Below are 15,815 nucleotides of genomic sequence, written 5' to 3' on the forward strand. Positions count from 1 at the left end.
TGGACATCCACCAGGCGTGCCTCATTTACTATCCTATTTAGCGCGACGCAATCATAAGCCAGCCGGTCTCCGGAACCTCCTCTATCACAGGGTCTCGTGACGTTGTTTAAATCCCCTCCAAAGACCACCTGCCGACTCGAAAATAAGAAAGGTTTGATCTTCATGAAGAGACACTTGCGGTCCCACTTGGACTGGGGACCGTAGATGTTAATGAGCCGAAGCTCCTGTCCCCCAATGGAGACATCTAGGATCAAGCATCTCCCCATTTCTAACTCGATCAATCGTCTGCATTCAACCGCTGCGGTCTTAAAAAGGACCACCACCCCACTATACGGCTCGGCCGCAAGAGACCAGTAGGAGGGCCCGTGCCTCCACTCCCGCCTTGCTTTATGCATGGTTGATAGGTCGGTCAACCTGGTCTCCTGCAAAAACAAAATGTCGGCGTCAAGTTGGCCGAGAAAATGAAAGGCCGTGTACCTTGCCGCATCTGACTTTATGCTGGCAACATTAATGGTTGCCAGCGTCAATGGGGTGGGTGCCGCCATCATGATTGATTGAATTAGATAGCCTTTTTCTTCCCACCCCCAACAGTTTCACCCTCTTCCTCTGACAATGATGAGTTTTTAGTGCGCTTAAGACAAACAGACTCATCCATTCTCTCCCTACATACACTCTGGCCCTTGTCTGGTGGTCCTGCGGTAGTCCCCCCCCCCCCAGAAGGCTTTGTATTTGCCCCCTGAGAAGAAGACCCAGCGACCTCCTGAGCCCCAACAACCTTGTCCGCAACCTCCGGCCCCGGGTCCCCATCGCCCCCCTCTGGAGGGGAGTCCTGGAGGGCCCGGAACCGGTTAGAGAGATCCACCAGAGGGGGGGCGGCTGGACCTTCCAATGGCACCTGGATCAGGGCTACGGAGTCAGAGGGGTCGCACTCCGAGGAGGAGGCTCGAGGCCCGGACCCCCTCTTATCCTTAGTTGTTTTCCTGTTACCCTTTTTCTTTTGCTGTGACCACTCCCCATCTCCCTCATCCAGACTGTCACCGGATGAAGGTTCCTGGGCAGACATGGCATCCTTTTGCTCCTCCCTTTCAAGTCTCTTGACTTCCTCGCTCAATTCGCCGTCTTTAGGATCCTCAGCTGCAAGTGAAGCACCCGGGTCAGAGTTTAGGGTCATTACTCCCTGCCCCCTGTTCTCACGGCGCTGCTGCTGCCGCCTGATATTGGATGGCGGCAGCCTGCTCCTCACCGGTTCCCTGCCTCCTCCGCCTCTGCTGGTCCCTTCACCGGCGAGATTAGTCCCGGCTTTCGCCTGTCCTGCACTCGCCGCTTTCAGGACCGCATTGGCAAAGGAACGCGGACAGCGACTGAACGGGTGACCGAGGTCACCACACAGGTTACACCTAATCCTGCCACAGGTAGCAGCAAGATGGCCGAGGTCCCCACACAGTGCGCATTTCTGGGTGGTACACTGCGCACTGAAGTGTGTGGGGCTGCCGCACCTGTAACAGACCTTAGGCTGCCCCCGGTAGAAAATCAAGATCCTGTCCCTCCCCAAAAATGTTGAGGAAGGGATATGGGTAACGGTGTTTCCTGAAACCTTCAATTTCACCATGAAGGTCCAGGCTCCTGACCAGATACCATGCTCATCGAGGGTCTTCTCGGGAATACCGACGATGTCGCCGTATCGTCCAACCCAGGTGGAGATGTCGACACAGGAAAGTGACTCGTTACTGGTGAAAACGGTCACCCTCCTGACCGAGTTCTGGCGGGATATTGCTACAGCGAGGAAACCCTGCCATTCGGGACGACCCCGAGCCAGCTCGTGGCGAGACCAGAAAAGCTCAAGGCCCTCCGGTCTCACGTAGCTGACATCGAAGTAGGAGGTCCCATAGGGATGGATCAAGGCAAAGATGTCATATGCCACGAAGCCCATCCCCAGCAGGAGCTCAGCAACCTTTGACCGATCAGGACAGGCATCCTTGCTTACCCACTGGAGACGGGCCACGTTCCTACAGTTACTCCTCTGCCCCGGTGTCGGCAGAGACCAGACAGTCTCTGCCCTTCTGTCTCGGAAGGCGGAAAGACCGTGTCTCTCTATCCAGAAAGACAGATCAACCTCCCTCCCCTCTACATTGATAGAACTCTCCCCTCTCCTCAGGGCGTCTAGGAAGCGCTGTTGCAAGTCACCATTCTCAGGGTCACCAGACAAGGGCGCACTACTACCCCCAGCAGTGACAGCTCCTGAATAGCTTGGGGCTGAAGCCCCCGCCACCGCTGGGGGGGCAGCGGGACCACTACCTGCTTCCCCTCCACCAACACCAGTAAAGCTCTCCTCATTCACTCCGCCACTACTCCCATCATTGGCAACGTCACTACTCCCATCATTCACTCCACCACTACTCCCATCATTCCCCTCACCACTTCCCATCACTTTATTACCAGTATTCTCACCACCATTTGTCCCAGTGTTCTCTGCATCTTCCACAGTAACATCCATTCCTTCCTCACTTGTGTCTGGCTTCTCTGCACTCACACCTGCTGGACCGGGGGAGGGGTGCAGCACCACACCCGGTTTCCCTTGATTGGTGCTCTGTTGTGTCTCTGGAGCTCCTTGCCCCCCTATTGCAGCAGTCTGTATTTTATTTTTCTGGGCCCGCTGCCTGTTGGGGGGCACCACCTGCCCCGCACCCACAGACTTCGGGGTCCTGGTGTCACGTTTGGGTGCTGGAGCACTTTGTCCCCCCGTCGCAGCAGGGCGCCCAGTGTTCCCTGCAGATGATTTGTCCTGCTTTTTTTTTCCATTTTGGACTCGCTGCTCTCCTGTCGCAGCCGCGTGCCTCTCCTCTGTTGAGGCGCACTGCGCCCCTGTCACAACAGTGCGCCCCCCTTTCGCCGCACCAAGTTTCTCGGACCTGCCCCCCACAGCCCCGGCGTCGGCCAGCTCAGCCGTAGCGAGCAGGGATGGAGTCTGCCCACACCGTCCCCCTTTCGCAACGGCGTGGACATCCCCCTCGCCCCCCTCAGCCCCGGCGATAACCGGCTTAGCCGCAGAGGGCAGGGAGGGAAACTCCTCGGGGTCCCCTATGTCCGGCGCTGTGAGTACCTCCACAGCCTCGCCCCCTGCACTGTTCCCCGCACAGACGGCAGCACCGCCGGACGTCCTCCTCCTCTCCCCACCTTGCCTGTGCCCCGGACCCACTGCAGAGCCCGTGCCTTTAGGTTTGGTGGGGTTTACACAGGAGGCGGTAGGTGTAACATCATCCATCAGTACATATCTGTAACTCACCACCTCCCGTGCGGTCTCCTTCGTTGTCTTCTTCCTCTTCTTTTTTTCCTCTGCTGGCTCGTCCTCACCAAAGGAGAAGCGGTCAAGGTTCACTGGAGACTCCAGCTGTCGGATCTCCTGTAGCAGACCGCCCTCCTCCTCTTCCTCCGCTGACACTCCAGCCTGTGCTGTCGGAGCCCTCTGCCGTGCCGGGAGGCCGCTTCCCTGTTGTCGGCTCTGCGACTCACTCTCCCGGCTGGTTCCAGCTTGTAGGACTCCAGTTACAGCCACGTCTTCGTCGTCCTCCTCCTCGTCGCTTAGGACGCCGGCTGGCGGTTCTCCTGAGGTATTTAACCCCTTCATTTCTGAGAACCGCCGCTGGTTCTTAAACCTCTCCAGGAAGGGACCTGCGCTTTTCTCAATCCCCTCCCGGAGGAGCACTAACCGGGCCACCTCATCTCTGAGGGCTCTGAACCTCTGGGAGGTCACGGGTTTCTCCTTGCTAGAGGCTCGGGTGTTCAGGATCCGTGCCTCCTGCAGCTTCTCCTTCAGCCCGGTCAGTGCTTTGCCGGCGTCCTCGTACTCACGTAGCATGGCGACCACTCGGGAGGAGAAGGTACTCGTGGACTCGCCGGAGCTCCTCTCCCCCCAGGATGTTCCTGGGCTCTCCTTCCTGGGGCCTGGGGTGCCCCTGTCTCCCTCTCTGGGCGGACGATGAGCCGTCTCAGGGTTGGAGTAGGTGGGTATGGTTTTCTTCACCCGTCCCGACCTCCTCAGTCCCTCTTGGGCCGGTTGCTGCTGCTGCTCTCTGTCCCCCGCCGGCACAGACCGGGGAACAGAAGCCTGGGAAGCCATGCCGGCCTCCCAGGAAGCCTGCCTCTCCCTGGGGAGAAGAGAGGCAGACTCTGGGCCTCCTGCTGGAAGTGCTGGAGCTCACAAGACAGGTGCTGCTCCTAGCAGGGTGTGACTGATTGTGGGCACCTGTCCTCCAGTCACCTCTAGAGCTGCACTCACTATTCTACTGTTGCATTGTGTCTTTTCACATCCAGAGGTGCACTTTTACTACTTTCTTGCAGAATGCAGCTTTGGATGTGATTAGAGTGTGAAATCAGTGAAAGAATGTAACAGAAGGCGTTTTCTTTTGTCATGTATATAGATGCACATATGAGCTGAATATATTCTGGTGGCATTATTGGGTCTCCTATGATTGCCCCCCACATGCAGACTTTGGGGGGCTTATAATAACTGTAGACCTACTGCCCCTAGGGTGGGATACATCTTCCTGTCTCCAATCATTACAGGGGGCAGGAGGGCACAGAATCCACCAGACCTTTGCAATAGTCGCCCCCAAAGATGCAAATGTGCTCTTGATGTGAGTTCCTGAATGCTGCGGCACTGGTGGCGGCGGCGCGTCTTGTGCTCAGCAGAGCTCGCAGCGTTAATACCCGCTGTAATGTTACACTGGAAAAGCCTGATATTGAATTTAAATAACCGTGAAAGTCCATTTGCAACCGGGCGGAATAAATGACTATTTTATGAGGTGATAACTTTTTATTCGCTGTGACAATTATATTTTAGGGAGAAGCTTCAGAAATTCTCATCAAGCTGCAAAATTAAATGCTGCAAACAAAGAAAAAGAAAAAAAGGGCAAAAGGGAAACAGAATCTGGAGCGGCCGCGATCATAGAGGGGTCCGAGGGTGAGAGAGAAACATGATGTGGGGTCAACATAAAAATGTGCAGATGAGTAAATATCTCCCAAGACAGGACTGAGTCAGCGCCGACCAGTCATCTCAGGAGTAGTCACCTGGATCAAGCAGCCAATCAGCAGCCAGATTGACCCGACCAAACCAATGTAACAGAAATGTATCAGGGAGATTAGGACGGAATAGTCTGGGCACAATTGTAGCAAAGGCTCAGCTAGAAAGCTTGTTCACACTTCAGCCGCATTCTACAGTACAGAACCACTGAGATTTCTGAAATCCCATGCTGCTGATCTTTTCCTGCAGATTTCTCACGTTTTATCAGATCTGCAGTGTGTCTGTTCTTTAATTCTAATGAATGGGAAAAAAAACACAATTTAAAACCACAGTGAAAACGCAGCAAATAAGAAACAGTCAAGGTTTCTGCAGCAGAAAAATCAGCAAATACAAAACTTCTGCACAAAGGCTAAGGGTATGGCTCCACGGTCGCTCGGCGCTAAGCCCCGCCCCCTTTCTGGGACGCGATGGTGCCGGATGTGTACAGTACACATCCGGGATCATCGCACCCCTCGCCATAGGGCCCTGTGATATGCCTTGCGGGGACGCTGCGTCCCCGCAAGGTGTACGGACATGCTGCGTTCTGAAAAGACGCGCAGCATGTCCGGAGTCGCAGGGCCGCCGCGTGCGGGTTTCCACGCATAGTGGAGACGGGATTTCATAAAATCCCCTCCACTATGCTGGAACATCTGGACGCTGCTTGTTTGACGCTGCAGCGTCAAACAAGCAGCGTTTACTGACCGTGGAAACATACCCTTAGAGGAAAAGTATAACAGAAACATATGCACCACTTTTGCATTTATCACCCACTCCTGGTTTTGGCTTACAAATACTGATGAAAAATCCTGACCAAATCCTGATGCAATCCTGAACGTGGACACATAGGGTGCGTGTCCACGGTCAGGATGGCCGGCGGTATCGCCGGAGCGGCAAAGCCCCGCCCCCTTTCTGGGACGCGATGATGCCGGATGTGTTAACTGTACACATCCGGGATCATCGCACCCTCGCATAGCGCCCTGTGATATTACTTGCGGCGACGCAGTGTCGCCGCAGGTAGCATGGACATGCTGCGATCTGAAAAGACGCACAGCATGTCCGGAGTCGCAGGGAAGTCGGATGCATGTTTCCACGCATAGTGGACACGGGATTTCATAAAATCCCCTCCACTATGCTGTAACATCTGGACGCTGCATTTTTGACGCTGCGGAAAAACGCAGCGTCAAAAACGCAGCGTTTCCTGAACGTGGACACATACCCTTACAAAGTTACAGAACAAGTCTACAGGAAATGCAAACACTTATCTCATAAAATAATGTGTATCCACGAAACAAAATGTCTGTCACATCGCAGAGATTCACATTTCTTTATCTAGAATTCACACAATTTCATCACAGAGGCCATATCTCCATTTTAATGATACAGAATTGCTAAAGAGGATTTCTCTCAATATCCCATGTAACATAAAGCTGTTTACCTGCACCCAGATACGGTGTGAACCTTCCGGTATACAGCTCCCATGGACCCCTCCCAACCCCCACAAAATAAGCATATATGGAACATTAACTTTAGAGATGCAGACAAAATCTCATCATGTATCTCTGTATGCAGGGAGCTCCCCCTAGTGGTGGCTGCAGACAGGATCTTATCATGTATCTCTGTATACAGGGAGCTCCCCCTAGTGGTGACTGCAGACAGGATCTTATTGTGTATCTCTATATACAGGGAGCTCTCCCTAGTGGTGACTGCAGACAGGATCTTATCGTGTATCTCTGTATACAGGGAGCTCCCCCTAGTGGAAGCTGCAGACAGGATATTATCATGTATCTCTGTATACAGGGAGTTCCCCCTAGTGGAGGCTGCAGACTGGATCTTATCATGTATCTCTGTATACAGGGAGCTCCCCCTAGTGGTGACTGCAGACAGAATCTTATCATGTATCTCTGTATACAGGGAGCTCCCCCTAGTGGTGGCTGCAGACAGGATCTTATCGTGTATCTCTGTATACAGGGAGCTCCCCCTAGTGGTGACTGCAGACAGGATCTTATCGTGTATCTCTATATACAGGGAGCTCCCCCTAGTGGTGACTGCAGACAGGATCTTATCGTGTATCTCTGTATACAGGGAGCTCCCCCTAGTGGAGGCTGCAGACAGGATATTATCATGTATCTCTGTATACAAGGAGTTCCCCCTAGTGGAGGCTGCAGACTGGATCTTATAATGTATCTCTGTATACAGGGAGCTCCCCCTAGTGGTGGCTGCAGACAGGATCTTATCATGTATCTCTGTATACAGGGAGCTCCCCCTAGTGGTGACTGCAGACAGAATCTTATCATGTATCTCTGTATACAGAGAGCTCCCCCTAGTGGTGGCTGCAGACAGGATCTTATCATGTATCTCTGTATACAGGGAGCTCCCCCTAGTGGTGGCTGCAGACAGGATCTTATCATGTATCTCTGTATACAGGGAGCTCCCCCTAGTGGTGGCTGCAGGCAGGATCTTGTCATATATCTCTGTATACAGGGAGCTCCCCCTAGTGGTGGCTGCAGACAGGATCTTATCATGTACCTCTGTATACAGGGAGCTCCCCCTACTGGTGACTGCAGACAGGATCTTATCGTGTATCTCTATATACAGGGATCTCGCCCTAGTGGTGACTGCAGACAGGATCTTATCGTGTATCTCTGTATACAGGGAGCTCCCCCTTGTGGAGGCTGCAGACAGGATATTATCATGTTTCTCTGTATACAGGGAGCTCCCCCTAGTGGTGGCTGCAGACAAGATCTTATCATGTATCTCTGTATACAGGGAGCTCCCCCTAGTGGTGACTGCAGACAGAATCTTATCATGTATCTCTGTATACAGGGAGCTCCCCCTAGTGGTGGCTGCAGACAGGATCTTATCATGTATCTCTGTATACAGGGAGCTCCCCCTAGTGGTGACTGCAGACAGGATGTTATCATGTCTCTCTGTATACAGGGAGCTCCCCCTAGTGGTGACTGCAGACAGGATCTTATCATGTATCTCTGTATACAGGGAGCTCCCCCTAGTGGTGGCTGCAGACAGGATCTTATCATGTATCTCTGTATACAGGGAGCTCCCCCTAGTGGTGGTTGCAGGCAGGATCTTGTCATATATCTCTGTATACAGGGAGCTCCCCCTAGTGGTGGCTGCAGACTGTATCTTTTCATGTATCTCTGTATACAGGGAACTCCCCCTAGTGGTGACTGCAGACGGAATCTGATTGTGAAACTTGGCTTGCTCTATTAAAAACTTTGGCACTAATAATTAAATTCTTAGTTTTATTCTGTGAATTTGTGTTAGTGATGTAGTCTTGATGTTGTAATGTTGAGTTAGTAGAGCAATGATCAAATTAATTACTTAAATGGTGGCCATGGAGTTCCCCCTAGTGGAGGCTGCAGACTGGATCTCATCATGTATCTCTGTATACAGGGAGCTCCCCCTAGTGGTGACTGCAGACAGAATCTTATCATGTATCTCTGTATACAGGGAGCTCCCCCTTGTGGTGGCTGCAGACAGGATCTTATCCTGTATCTCTGTATACAGGGAGCTCCCCCTAGTGGTTACTGCAGACAGAATCTTATCATGTATCTCTGTATACAGGGAGCTCCCCCTAGTGGAGGCTGCAGACAGGCTCTTATCATGTATGTCTGTATACAGGGAGCTCCCCCTAGTGGTTACTGCAGACAGAATCTTATCATGTATCTCTCTATTCAAGGAGCTCCCCCTAGTGGTTACTGCAGACAGAATCTTATCATGTATCTCTGTATACAGGGAGCTCCCCCTAGTGGAGGCTGCAGACAGGCTCTTATCATGTATGTCTGTATACAGGGAGCTCCCCCTAGTGGTGGCTGCAGACAGGATCTTATCATGTATCTCCGCATACAGGGAGCTCCCCCTAGTGGTGACTGCAGACAGGATCTTATCATGTATCTCTGTATACAGGGAGCTCCCCCTAGTGGTGACTGCAGACAGAATCTTATCATGTATTTCTGTATACAGGGAGCTCCCTCTAGTGGAGGCTGCTGACAGGATCTTATCATGTATCTCTGTATACTGGGAGCTCCCCCTAGTGGTGGCTGCAGACAGGATCTTATCATGCATCTCTGTATACAGGGAGCTCCCCCTAGTGGTGACTGCAGACAGGATCTCATCATGTATCTCTGTATACAGCGAGCTCCCCCTAGTGGTGACTGCAGACAGGATCTTATCATGTATCTCTGTATACAGGGAACTCCCCGTAGTGGTGACTGCAGACGGAATCTGATTGTGAAACTTGGCTTGCTCTATTAAAAACTTTGGCACTAATAATTAAATTCTTAGTTTTATTCTGTGAATTTGTGTTAGTGATGTAGTCTTGATGTTGTAATGTTGAGTTAGTAGAGCAATGATCAAATTAATTACTTAAATGGCGGCCATGGAATTCATGTTCCTACCAATAGCACCTGTCTGTGTCGTGACCCCTACCACCACTTTGTAGAGTTCATCCAGGTCCTGTTTAGTTATTTCCCATTGGAAAGAAAGACAACAAGTTAATTTGCTCCGGTCCCGCGACCTGCAGCGTCGGCGTCTGCACATTTCCTCACCAGGTTTCACCATAATGAAGATGGTCTCGCAATATAATGTATTCAATGTGAGAAAATAGAAAATGAAGCCGCTCTCAGGAATCTTGTTCCAAGGTCTTAGGTGCGAGCCGGATCCTCGGCTGGAAGCTCTTCTCCATTGTTTGACTTCACGTTAATTTCATCTCTGCAGTGGGATATAGCTCCCTGGAAGACTGAAGGACGTTCTGTGGCGCGGTGTTTAATAACTCCGCATGATTTAAGCGTTCAATCTGCATTCCTCTTAATAATTGAAAGAAACGTATTAGCAGTTGGAAAGAAGAAGAAATGTCCGCTTTTGCTTCATAAACTTTCCTTTTCAGAGCTCTGAATTCCTCTTCTTTCCAATATGTAAGTTTAATGGTGTGACCCTTCCACGCGGCGGCCGGGCGAATGAGACGGCGCGGCGTTCAGCTCTGCGCCGTTACAAGTGTCACTTCTGTCCTGCATGCCATTAATTTTATTGTAAGTCATTTTTCCAGGTTGAATACGGCAGAATTTAATGTTCCCGCTCGCCGTTCCTGCTCTGCATGACAAATTGTTTTAATAAACATAAAGCGCGTAATATTACGGTAATAATAAGCCTCGCAGTCACCTTATATCACTGCAGTTAAATTCTCCCATAAGCCATGACTGGTTACATTGACAATTACGCGGCAGCCAATCGGCGCCGGCGCTGGCGACAATGGACTGATTTAATATACTTGGTAAATATGATTAGTGGGCTGTCGTGTTATTGCAGGATATTATTTGCATTTCTCTTTGGGGGTATTCACTCACCAAATCAACATTAAAGCGCGCGGCATCAGATGTAATCATTCTTCCCGGCCGCCTGTTCGCCACAACGTAATGAACAAAATGGCATTGATTGTTAATATTCCACGTATCAATCACCATCTTTACTATGTTCTTACATATACTTCCTCCCCCTCCACCCCAGCGGTGATGTACGAGCGCGCGGCGCAGGAAGATTGAGCCGGCCGCCATCTCCCCCCACCGCTCATCTGCCTCGTCTTTTATGAAAAATGTAAAAGTAATGAATGCCTCTTGTTTACAGAAGTCATTTCATGCTACATTTCCATTATTGCCGGGATTTGTTTAGCTCCTGCGCCGTCCATATTCCCCACAATGAACTTTTAAGAAAATATAACCTGCTTCTATTACGTCTGGAATGAGAGCGCCGCGTGCTCGCCGTGACATATTTCAGAACGCCACCGCTCTGCAAATAAGCATCCGAAACCGCAGAGGTCAATTAATCTTCACACTCCAGGATTTTTTTTTTCTCTGCAATCACCTTTATATAATTGGAGAAAATGGAGGTGACTGCGTTGTGGAGCTGTCTTCATCGCGCCACGTGCTGCCGGGGGATCAGAAGAGAACGTGCCGCATTTTTCACTTATTATAGGTCTATTACGCCACTCCGCCCAATTCATCAATCCACTAACAGGATGCAACAGGCGCACAGAGCGCTGGAGATCAACCAAAACCCCACAGGCACTGATACATTGTGTCGTACTGGTGAAGGGTCAGAGGGCAGAACGTGCAGTCTGCTTTTATGTCACACTGCACCCCTATACTCAGTACCAGGCTCCACCCCTATACTCAGTACCAGGCTCCACCCCTGTGCTCAGTACCAGGCTCCACCCATATACTCAGTATCAGACTCCACCCCTTTGCTCAGTATCAGACTCCACCCCTATATGCGGTATCAGGCTCCACCCCTATACTCAGTTCCAGGCTCCACCCCTATACTCAGTACCAGGCTCCACCCCTATACTCAGTACCAGGCTCCACCCCTGTGCTCAGTACCAGGCTCCACCCATACACTCAGTATCAGACTCCACCCCTTTGCTCAGTATCAGACTCCACCCCTATATGCGGTATCAGGCTCCACCCCTATACTCAGTTCCAGGCTCCACCCCTATACTCAGTACCAGGCTCCTCCCCTATACTCAGTACCAGGCTCCACCCCTATGCTCCGTATCAGACTCCCCCCCTATATGCGGTATCGGGCTCCGCCCCTGTGCTCAGTATCTGGCTCCGCCCCTGTACCCGGTATCGGGCTCCGCCCCTGTACTCGGTATCGGGCTCCGCCCCTGTGCTCGGTATCGGGCTCTGCCTCTGTACTCGGTATCGGGCTCCGCCCCTGCACTCGGTATCGGGCTCCGCCCCTATACTCAGTACCAGGCTCCACCCCTATACTCAGTACCAGGCTCCACCCCTATACTCAGTACCAGACTCCACCCCTATACGCGGTATCATGCTCCACCCATGTACTCGGTATCATGCTCCACCCCTGTACTCGGTATCTCAGTACCAGGCTCCACCCCTATACTCAGTACCAGGCTCCACCCCTATACTCAGTACCAGACTCCACCCCTATATGCAGTATCAGGCTCCACCCCTGTACTCGGTATCATGCTCCACCACGGTACTCGGTATCAGGCTCCACCCCTGTACTCGGTATCAGGCTCCACCCCTGTACTCGGTATCAGGCTCCACCCCTGTACTCGGTATCAGGCTCCACCCCTGTACTCGGTATCATGCTCCACCCCTGTACTCGGTATCAGGCTCCACCCCTGTGCTCGATATCAGGCTCCACCCCTGTGCTCGGTATCATGCTCCACCCCTGTACTCGGTATCAGGCTCCACCCCCGTGCTCGGTATCAGGCTCCACCCCTGTGCTCGGTATCAGGCTCCACCCCTTGTAATCAGTTTCATGCTGCACCATTGTACTCTGAGTACGCTCGATGTTATCAAAAGTGTCTTATACATGCTTGGATAATGTGTTTGAGTCCCTGCGGCTGCATGTTTCGTGGTGGGGTGGTAGACAGTCGCAACGCATGCAGGGATTGTCTGTGTGTTAGTCTATCTATGCATGTGTTGCGACTGTCTACATCCAAGATACTCGAGGAACACGCTATGCGAACACGCCCAAGACACTCGGAGAACACGTTATGCGAGCACGCCCAAGACACTCGGGGAACACGTTATGCGAACACGCCCAAGACACTCGAGGAACACGCTATGCGAACACACCCAAGACACTCGGGGAACACATTATGCAAGCACGTCCAAAATACTTGGGGAACACGCTATGCGAACATACCCAAGACACTCGGTGAACACATTATGCGAGCACGCCCACTGAAAGACACTGGTTAATAAACATAAAAAGAGGTGATATGCCTCTGAGAGAGACAGAGAGAAAGAGACAGCCAGAGATTTTGCCGAGAGATCCAAACATCCAGGGGACCCTACAGGACTGCTGCCAATATATCATGGCTCCATCACGAGGGACACGGATCTATCATTCTACAGGAAACAACCTAGGGTACCTCGGTTCCAGTTGGGAAAATACACATCTGCTCCATTGACCATCGCTGAACCATGATACCTTTGGAGAAATCAGGATTGGGACCCGCTGGTCGCCTGGCTCCATGGATGTGTTCGGAGAAGTCAGGTTGTGACCCTCGGGTCAACTGGTTTTGTACCTGAATGGACTGTCATCTTCCTACGCTTGTCATTACCTCCTCTCTCTGTGCATGGCACAGGTGTGGTAGTCGACCCTGGAAGATCTGAAGTAACAGCTGCCATTATCCCAGCGAGTCAGCGGAAGGGTGAGACTGTAATTTTCACCATCTTGGGGTATTTTGCTGGGACTGTTCTATGTTCTCTGCCTGTTTTGTGGTTCAGTAAAGCATTGCCACACTGTTTTACCTTCACCCTGTGTTGTCTGAGTAGCATTATGCCCATGTTAAAGGGAGAGCAGGCGTTCGTTGGGATGAACCCTGGTCCATGCGGTTCTGGCTAGTGAACCTGGGTGCCCGCTGACCCCTTGTATCTCCACAACATCCTACACATTATTACACCATCGACTTCTACAGCTCTGCAGAACATCACTCCTCTGCCTCCGGACAGATGCATGCATAGTGATAATTCCTGCAGATTATTACATAACTGTCCAGTGACACAACTAAGCTCAGCTGCTCACCCCTCCCACACACTGACTCCAGCAGGCGGTGAGATCAGGAGACCAGAGCTGTATCCTTACATCTCACACACAGGATTCTGCTCTGGGGGCGTGTCCTTCTTTCCTTTTAGTGCTGCTGCTGCTTGTGATTGGTTAGTGTCATACAGGGAGAAGAACACACCCCCAGTGACAACTCGGATAACACCCACATGGACTTAAAACACTTAGCTCATTAGAAGCCAATTGCTTTGACTATTAATATCTCTGCAACAGAGAAGAAAGAAAAAAGTGTTTTCTTCCATTCTGCAGCCACTATTGCATTGTGTGTCCTGTTCAACATGAAACATTTGATGAACAGTCCACTTTAACTCCTCTCCTGGAATGTAGCTACTGCAAACACTCGGCTATTGTATGGGTAATTCTGGTGGCCGAGCTCCATGGAAACCAGCTGCACATTATGAGAGACAAAAATGTTCATTGCTGAAAAATGAGAGCAAATAGAAGAAGCAAATGCAAACTTTTTTTATTTTCATATTTACTAAAGCAATTTAAAGGTCTTATAGAATTCAGATGTTAAGCCATCTGGACCAGGCGATTTTTTTTGGGCAAGCCCTTCAATCGCCAATTGAACTTCCTCTTCCCTGATCATTTCTGTCAAAACGTCAAGAGAGGGGTCTACCCCTGGTTCGGGGACGGCTTCAGCCAGGAAAGCCGACATCTCATCCCAATCAATATCCCTCTTCCCCAAGAGGTGCGAGTAGAAGGATCTGACAGCCTCCAGGATCCCTGATCTGGATCGCCTCAGGGACCCCGTAGTGTCGACCAGTCCTGTAACCACTTTACTATTCACTGACATCTTGCAGTTTCTGTAAGGGTCGGGCGAGCGGTACTTCCCGTAATCCCTCTCAAAAACCAAAGATGCATGTCTATCGTACCGACACCTCATAAGCAAAGATTTCACTCTCCTCGCGTCTACCGGCAGTTGAGACAAGATGCTCGAGTTTCCTCCTCAGACCCTGATACAGGCGGTACCTGCTCAGACTCCTGAGGCTCGAGAGCTGGAGGAAGAATCTCGCCACCCTTTCCTTGAATATCTCCCACCACTCTGACTTACTACTACAAAGATCCAGTAAGGGTACCTGGCTCTGAAGAAAATCCTCAAAGGACTGTCTTTTCTCCGCTTCTTCCAAGAGAGACGAATTGAGCCTCCAAAAGCCTCTTCCCATCCGGAGGGTCTCTGTAACATTCAGAGAAAACAAAATTAAACAGTGGTCAGAGAACTCCACCTCAACAACAGACACTGCTGAAGAGACAGCTTCCTCCTTTAAATAAAACCTATCTATTCTGGACCTACAGTTACCTCTATGATAGGTGAACCCCTCGTGGCCTGTGGTGTGCCGAATGTGGACATCCACCAGTCGAGCCTCACTAGCTATACTATTAAGGGCGACGCTATCATAAGTCAGCTTGTCTCTGGAACCTCCTCTATCTCGGGGCCTCATGACAGCATTGAAGTCCCCTCCAAAGACAACCTGCCGACTTGTAAAAAGGTAGGGCTTGATCCTCATAAAGAGACACTTCCAGTCCCACTTAGATTGGGGACCATAGATGTTAATGAGCCGGAGCTCTTGTCCCTTCATGAAGACATCTAAGATCAGGCACCTCCCCATTTCTAACTCAATAACCCGTTGGCATTCCACCGGTGCGGTAAAAAGGACCGCCACTCCGCTATACAGCTCAGCCGCAAGAGACCAATAGGAGGGCCCGGGTCTCCACCCCCTCTTAGCTTTAAACACGTCTGCCATATTGGGCAGCCTGGTCTCTTGCAAAAAGAAAATGTCAGCTTCAACCTGGCTGAGAAAATCAAAGGCCACAAATCTAGCTGTATTTGACTTTATGCTGGCGACATTAATGGACGCCAGAGTCAACGGAGTGGGTACCGCCATCATTGGTGATTGAGTTAGATGGCTTTCTTCTTCCCACTTTCCTTATCCTCTGCCTCAGAGGAAGAAACCTTCCCCCTCTTTAATGACATAGAGGTATCCATTTCCACATGTTTTTTCTTTTTATCATCCTTGTCTCTGGACTCTGGGTCAGTCCCTCCCTCCAAGGACCTTACATTCCCAGAAGAAGGAGACTCGGCGCCCCCTGTAAGCCCTGCCGAAGCCGGAACCTCATCCTCAGCTTCCTCCTCAGAGGAAGA

General features: G+C 51.2%; 1 protein-coding gene across 3 annotated transcripts in view; it reads right to left on the minus strand.

The window, feature by feature from the left end:
* The window catches only part of LOC143809537 (uncharacterized), a 197,113-nt gene that overhangs the window by 93,524 nt on the left and 87,774 nt on the right, over nt 1-15,815 (minus strand). For 2 of the 3 annotated variants that reach the window (XM_077292591.1, XM_077292594.1), the window contains exon 3: nt 14,752-14,849. In XM_077292591.1, coding sequence (XP_077148706.1) covers nt 14,752-14,849 — 98 coding nt within the window. Of the gene's footprint in view, nt 1-4,891; nt 5,315-14,751; nt 14,850-15,815 lie in introns of those variants that run through there. The other variant, XM_077292593.1, reaches the window with a different exon arrangement.

This window comes from Ranitomeya variabilis, chromosome 2, assembly GCF_051348905.1.
Source record: "Ranitomeya variabilis isolate aRanVar5 chromosome 2, aRanVar5.hap1, whole genome shotgun sequence".
NCBI lineage: Eukaryota > Metazoa > Chordata > Amphibia > Anura > Dendrobatidae > Ranitomeya > Ranitomeya variabilis.